Source organism: Telopea speciosissima, chromosome 3 (assembly GCF_018873765.1).
Source record: "Telopea speciosissima isolate NSW1024214 ecotype Mountain lineage chromosome 3, Tspe_v1, whole genome shotgun sequence".
NCBI classification, from domain to species: domain Eukaryota; kingdom Viridiplantae; phylum Streptophyta; class Magnoliopsida; order Proteales; family Proteaceae; genus Telopea; species Telopea speciosissima.
Genome location: NC_057918.1, coordinates 9,633,813 through 9,641,660, shown reverse-complemented (window position 1 = coordinate 9,641,660; position 7,848 = coordinate 9,633,813). Strand labels below are relative to the sequence as shown.

At 41.0% G+C, this 7,848-nt stretch overlaps 1 protein-coding gene across 1 annotated transcript; it reads right to left on the bottom strand.

Moving 5' to 3' along the window:
• Window positions 1-4,850: 4,850 nt before the first annotated feature.
• Window positions 4,851-7,104, bottom strand: LOC122656104 (probable inactive receptor kinase At1g27190). The gene has a single exon (XM_043850546.1). It carries the CDS (start codon window positions 6,960-6,962, stop codon window positions 5,130-5,132), a length of 1,833 nt encoding a protein of 610 aa, XP_043706481.1. The 5' UTR covers window positions 6,963-7,104; the 3' UTR covers window positions 4,851-5,129.
• Between the last annotated feature and the right edge of the window lie 744 nt (window positions 7,105-7,848).

Genomic DNA, 7,848 nt, shown 5'->3' with positions numbered 1-7,848 from the left:
AGGCAGAGATGGAAGGCATTAAATAAAGCTTATCTAAAAGAGTCCTAGTTCAAGTGGAGAATGGAAAGGATTTCCTATGACTAGAATGATGCTAGATTAATACTCAAACCAAGAGTCGTGTCTAGAAAGTGGATGGACTGAAACAGGCAAGAAGCAATATATCCCTGGGCCTAAGGTTGGACCCAATCTAGTTTTATATAGTAAGTTTTAGCTAAAAGTGGGACCAAATCTGTCAACAAGAAACAAGAGAATGGTTACCTCTTAACAGAACAGATCTAACCTTGCTCTACATCAGCCCAACGTTAGAAAAAAGTTAGAAATTTGAATCCTAGGTAGGGAATAATTTTTGTATTCAAGACCAAATGAGGACCAGTGGAGGTTGGAAAGCTGGTGCAGAATATCAAAACCTATAAGGTCTTTGTCTGGAAGGGATGAAGACTTTGTGGGGAACAATCAGATAGAAATGGGGTTTCTGGAAATTTTGTCAATGTGGAATAATTGACCATTTGCTGCGTGAAAGGGTTGATGATAAGGTTTCCAGAAATGGGAAGGGAAGATGGTTGGTTCCATTATGGTCCAGTTCAAAAATAGAGGTGAATATCCTGAGCTTATCCATTGACAAGGAAACTCTGTAGGCAATTGTAGTGTGATTAGTTGTTATTTTTCAGTTGCAGGGACATGATATTGATCAAATCAAGAAGCTTGAGGATATTCTTTTACGGACTGACGTATGCGAATAGAACTGATTGGATAGCAAGGATCCATGTAGCTGACCCCATTTAATTGGGATAAGGCTATGTTGTTGTTGTTGTTGTTGTTGTACAGGAAAATCCAGTAGTCTCCAGAATTGCTCGTCTGCATAGCAGATTCAGGCATTATCAGCATGCAGTCATTGCAATGGGGCAGAGAACTCTGAACGCTGGAACAATCTTTCTCACATTGTTTCCAAATTCTAACATGCTCTTGTCTGATATGCATCTAAGCTTTGCTTTGAAAGTTCAAGTTCAAGTTATTGGTGCTCTTCAAGGTCCAACAACATATGCAGCTATTCTATATTACCAGATGACATATAGATTGTAGAACCATGCTTTTGACATGGTTACTCATCCTCAGACGATTGATGCTACTTCTTCAGCAGCAACTGTTTCTGTTGGGACAGCTGTGCGGCTGATCAGTTTGTGAAGCACCAGAAGGAGGATTATCTGCCAGGTACGTTACTGGAACAAAAGAAATCTGAAGATTCTTCAGAACTTTCCAAAGTACTTGGAAGTGTCTACAACTTCTTCTACCTGATTCTGTTGCTGTAGTGGACAAAAATCTAAGGCCAAAGTTCTGAGGTATTGCGTAAGCTGATTGGGGTTCTCAATGGTACACCTTCTTTTGAGGGCCAGCCTTGCCTAGGCTTGAGCTGAGATCTACCAGTGCAATAGGTTGTTCTTTTACCATATACATTACGAGAAAAGGGGCCACACCATGTGAGTGTTCAGATTCTTGCGCACGCCCTCTCACATACCACCCGTGGATCTCACAGTCTCTCTCCTCAGTAATGCCCACTCCTATTGGGCAATTTGTATTCTCTCATTGATGCAAAACTGCACCTTTGGCATCGCATACATTATATACCTTAACACAGTCATGGATGGGGTCAAAGCACGTGCCCATGCAATCTCATAAATCATTACCAGTCTTTCTTTCTTTGGCAGGAAATTAGTTAAAAAGCCTTACGAATGGAGAAGATAAGCAAAGGAATCGGTTAATAAAAAGTCATGGAAGCAAATCATCTTGAGGGTAGGCATGACTCGTGAAGAGCATTTATTAAGAGTTGAGAGTATTTTATAAAGAGCTGAGAGAAATTTTTTCCTCTTCTGAAAATATGCCCAAAATTGTACTGTTCACCTGGTTTTGTATCACACAATACGAGGATGAGAATCCCAGATTCAGGAATAAATCACAAGAAAGATACAAGCATTCATTTTCTATTTCATTTGCTAATTTTGAGTAAGGTTTGGTAGCCATCGGTTTCATGCTTGATCTTCATTTTTAACCTCTCCCCCCACCCCCTCCTTTTCTTTTAGTTAAAATAGGAAAAAATCAATGAGGCTTACCGTTGGTGATCAAATCCCCAAGTTTGTCTGGCCAATAACTCCAAAAAAACATTTATTTTGAAAAATCTTTGATTGTACTTCCCTTTGTCCAATTTCTAGGGTTTCAATTAATTCTAACTGATTTTGGAATCGATAAGAACCAATCCGATCCCTTAACTTTGTACCCAACACACTCATTCCCAGGGTAAGAGCGGCCAGGCTCATTCATTTTAATGAGCATGAACATAGTGCTAGCATTTCCCGTATCCAGTTTTCTTGGTGTAGAAGACGCGGATTCGAGGTACTCATTCCCGGCCATCGGTAACATTGCTGAGTGATCGGTTGCTCAGCTTCCTCACTCTCAGCAAGCAAAAGATGAGATCACTACTTCAGTTCTCAAGTTGCTTGTCAATTAGGGATCTCGTTTTCTGCAATCTTGGCTTAGTTATTGCCTGATGGATAGGCCAACTTCTAAGTATCTTCTTGCATGGTGTTATGATTCCTTTGTGTCTCCAGTAGATTGTGAGAAGCAGCAATGTGTCATCATTTTCTTCTGAAGGTATATATACAAACCAAAGCAGGAAGAAAAAAAACTAAACTGATCTTCCATTTCCATGAGCCAGCCAGTTATGTTTCAATTTCCATTTCCATTTCCCCTATGCATTATGTAAAAGGTGGTCTTCTGGGGCACCATAGAGCAATAGAAACCATCTCAAGGAAATGACTTAGTTTGTTTTGGTAGGTCAAGTAGTACAAAGTTTTTCTGGTAAAAACAAGATTGTCCCATTAAGCCAAAAAAAATTGTATCGAAGTACTCAATCCACACTCAAGTATGCCCAGTTGGTAGTCCAAGTGAAGCCTGAAGAATTTCAGACATCATTCATTACCTTTGCCATTGTTGTTGGGTGAATGCCATTTTCATCCATGTTGCCCATTAGGCCATTACTAGTGGTGGGCGCAATAAAAATGAAAATAAGGTTACAATGGAACCCGAAGAAGAGTTCCTGAAGACAATTGCAATTACTTGGAATCCAGAGGATCTGGATAGAATAGAACATAAAGTAATTCCCACATAATGTTGGCAGTAACGAATTCATAAACACAACACTACCATAATAGCAAAAGCAATTCTATGTTGGAATCAATTCTTGGGCATCATTCTGAGTTCTATCATTCAAGAATGTTGCGGCCTGTTTGTTCCCTCAATATTTGCAGAACATCAGGGCATGATCCAGACCATGTGAGAGAACTACATTAAACTGAATATCAATTATTGACCTTGGGAGATTCCAGGGCAGTTACATATATAGCAACAATCAAAGCCAGCTTTTCAGACAAACGATTGTTTACTCCTCTGAAGGAAATTCCTGAGCTGACTTGCCAGCCCATCCCAAACACAATCCCGGGTTCAGCTCAGGTTCAGGTTGAGCACCACACCCCCCCCCCCCCCAAATAAAAAACAAAAAATAAAAAAGGGAGAAAGGAAAAGAGAGACTTTTCCTGGTTTAGTTTTATAATCTTAAGCCAAATAAGAAATGGGAAGAATCCAGACTGGGTACTTAGGGTTCTTAACATAACCAAAATCCAACCTGTTACCATCCTTAACGGCTACCTCCTTTGCAATTCGGGGCTCAGTGATGGGGAGCAGACTCAACTACAGTTGTCGGGACACTTGCATCATATGGTGGAGGTCCCTAAAGGACATCTCACTGTAATAGCTAATAGATACACCAGTCAAGCTCATTACACACCAGGTTCTATTGGATGGGTCTTTTGACCAACATGCAAATTAAGAAATTAAGGCATGCACAGGATATTTGCACAACAGATCAATACTTTTTTCTTTCTTTTTTTTAAAAAAAAGGAAGAAGTAAAATCCCTAAAGCTTGGAAAAGGAGATATTGTGTCATAATGCTTTCATTTTATAAGTCTTTCAACAATACAAAATGTAAGCAGATGGAGAGCTTGCATCATCATTATTCAGTATCAAATTCTTTTCCTGAATTTTTGGGACGAGGGCAATTTGCCCAATTTAATCCTTTTGTTGATTCCCTTTGGTGGTTCACGTGCGAGTTTCAGTAAATGTAACAACTTCTCCATACAGAAATATAGGGACCTAGAAAATGCAATACTATTGGTAATAAGTTATTGACATTTGTACAAAATAAATATTGATTTGGAAGACTATTGTATTGTTCTTGTCCTTCTCTACTATTCTCACATTTTAAGAGACATAAAAAAAAACAATGAAATAAATATCGTAGTCACAAAATCTTTTGCAATTGATCAAGAGAAACACATTGTAGTAACATCTTACTACTAAAAATTACTGAATGCTAACAGCAGATGCCATCAAGAGACTAATAACTGTACTAATATATTAAAACTACCAATAAAACCAGATAGTTGGCCATTCTGTCCTAATAAAACCATGTACACACATAAATGGAGGACTCACGCATGTGCAGGGCGTTTATATACGATAAATCTCCATGTGAGCTGAGATTTATATTAATTTGGGCCTAATGTGGGCATTAATAACAATAGAATCTTCAAAGCACTGCAGAAGTAGTTGTTAGAAACATGAAGAAACAGGACAAAAACCAAAAACCCATTAGACAAGACAGAGAAAGGAGAAAGGGGATCCATGTCAAAGCATGAGGTAATGTTATCAAACAAATTAATCAGAATTGAGCTATTCTTGAGGAATGAATCGATCTTGAAACGCGTTAACAGTGATTTCCAGAATTCCCAGCAAAGACATTTATAAACATCAATCAACTACATAGATTGTGTTTGCTAGAATGAGAACAAACAGATTTCAGGAATGTTGAAAGCTACAGTTCAAGAAACATGTATTATACAGATTTATCCAACAAATGGGGATTATAATTGGAAAAGCCAGGGGAAATGAAATCCTACCATTTAGCTACCAAGCCTTTCAAAATTTAGCATAAGATGCATAGACGCTGTATGTCCGCAGACTGTAGACATTCAAAATGTTCACTCTAGCTTCACCCGTCTTATGTCCCCAAAGTGGCAAAGTTACTCGATATGATCGGGATCTTGTTTACCAAAGATAAGTGGAAATTCATCAAACTGTTCAGAAAAATCTTGGCTCTCGCTGATGGTCCTCAATGACTGGTAAACCTGGTACATAGAAGACCTATCCTTTGGCCTAGGAATCACACAACCACAAGCAACATTTAGAAACTGCAGAATTTCACCATCGTGGCCCTTTCCAAGGAGAGACTTGTCAATAACATCCTTGCTCCGACCTGCTGTTGTTACAGAATTGACCCAATCTATTAGATTGCCCTTGAATCCTTCCTCAGCATTACTGACTTCAAGAGGCTTCTGCCCAGTCACCAACTCCAGAAGCACTACCCCAAAACCATAAACATCTCCTTTCAGTGAAGCAACCATGGTGCTAGAGTACTCAGGTGCCACATAACCAAATTCTCCAAAATCCCCATGTACAAATGTGCTTCCACTAGAGCCAGCAGAACTCAAGAGCCTTGCCAGACCAAAATCTATTATACGAGCATCAAGATCTTCGTCCAGGAAGATCACATTAGAACTTATGTTCTGGTGCAGGAAAGCGGGCTGGCAGCCATGGTGCAGCCAAGCCAACCCCCGTGCCGCACCAATACCAATCTTAAGCCTCGTCGGCCAATCCAATGAATTGCCAGAACTGAATATGGTACTGCTACCATGCAACAGTGGAAAAAGAGTCCCATTAGCCATGTGTTTATACACTAAAAGCTTCTCATTTTCGACGACGCAGAACCCCAAAAGAGGCACCAAATTCGGATGTCTAAGCTGCCCCAATCTGGTCATCTCAGAGCGGAATTGCTTTTCATTGAGCTTGCAAGTGTTGAGCCGCTTGATGGCAATTGCGGATCCATCCGACAGAACTGCCTTGTAGGTAGTTCCTGCCCTGGTGGAGATAATAATGTTTTCAGGGTCAAAATTATTAGTGGCAGCCATTAGGTCGGCCAATTTGATCTTTACAAGGGGTTTCTGAAACAAGGAGACCTGAACGAGCTTGTAAGTCCTCAACCGAAGCACCCAGCTGCTATCATCATCTTTCCCAGCCGCATGCCTTCTGCGGCGGCGACGACTGGACTTGACGATGCACCACCACCAGAGTGCGACACCTAACAGCAATGAAACGAGGGCACCAAAAACACCAGCAGCTACGATGATGGTGAGGTTTTTACGGCTCAAACCATCGCAATTAGTTCCAAGAGGGCTGCCGCAGAGTCCGCTGTTGCCATAGAAGTCAGCGGGGTCGTAATTGGACATGAAGGAAGGGATGGAGCCCGACAGATCGTTATTGGCCACCGAAAACTTCTTGAGACGATTGAGACCCGAAAGCTCGTAAGGTATGGAACCATTGAGTTGGTTATCACTAAGGGTAAGGGCGTTGAGATACTGGCAGTTGACGAGCTCCGAAGGTATGGGGCCCGAGAAACCATTGTTGGAGAGATCTAGGCTTACAAGGTAAGGCAACCAGGTGCAGATTTCAGAAGGGATCGTACCAGTGAGATTATTACCAGACAGATCGAGATTCTGGAGGCTCTGGCAGTACTGCAAAGAAGCAGGAATCTGTCCGGCAAGCGTCATCGTTGGGAGAGACAGACCGATCAGACGATTCTCCCTTTCGTTCCAGCACGAAACGCCGACGAACTTGCAGATGTAACCGACTGTAGTGTTGGAGAAGTCCCAACTACTGAGCTCCCCCTGAGGGTCGCTGAGCGAGCCCTTCACACCCTTGAGACACTTCACATCGTCCTCCACCACAGCTACCGAAACGGCGACCATGGAGGTGAGAATGAGAAGATAAAGCATAGTCTGAAACCTCGATCTCGCCATGGCGAAAGCGAGGGGTTTCTCCCCCCTCCCCCTGAAGCTCTAGCTGTAGTTGCCGTTAGAACTGAGTGTTGCCTCCCAGTTACGATTAGGGTTCAGTGGCTACTCCCGTGTCCGTGTTGATGGAGGCGAACGATCGAAGCAGGTCGGCCATTGACTTCAGCCAGAGAAGATAGAGAAGAGAGGGAGAGGGAGAGGGAGGGACGAAGAAGGAATGAATAAGAACTTTTGGAGGTTTGGACTTTTTGGACTATTGAACTCAATTTTGGCGTAATTGCTGATAATTACAGCTTTGACTAGAGATTTGATTCAACTAAACAGATTTGTGCCTAGGAAGATTTCAACCATATGAAAAGGTGACTCTCTCTCTCTCTCTCTCTCTCTCTCTCTCTCTCTCTCTCATCTTTTTGTTGGGAATGAAAATGGTATAATGGAGAGAAACCCCACAGCCCACACAGCCCACAGTCCCTATGGTATGGTGGCCTGCCTTTTGGAGAACCAATACACTACTTTGGATTTGGAAGAACCAAAATAGGTAGAACAACTATTTGTCAATTTGTGATCACACCCAAGTATCTAATTCTAGATTATTTGATATTTCAAGAGAGGTCCCTAACAAAGTCCTTGAATTGAAATAACAAAAAAAAAAAAAAAAAAAAAAAAAAAAAAAAAAAGGGTATTCTACTTGGGTTTAACTGTTCCATGATTTAGTTTTCATTTAATATAGTTTTTATGGGTAAGCTTTACAACACTAGATATGCCCTGTCCTAGTGTTTAGATGTTATATAGTTTTTAATAGCATTTGAGGTATACTACTGATAAATCCAATGTATTTCAATTTATAACTTGTCACATTTGAGAGATATTTGAAGTTAAATGCTCTTAATTA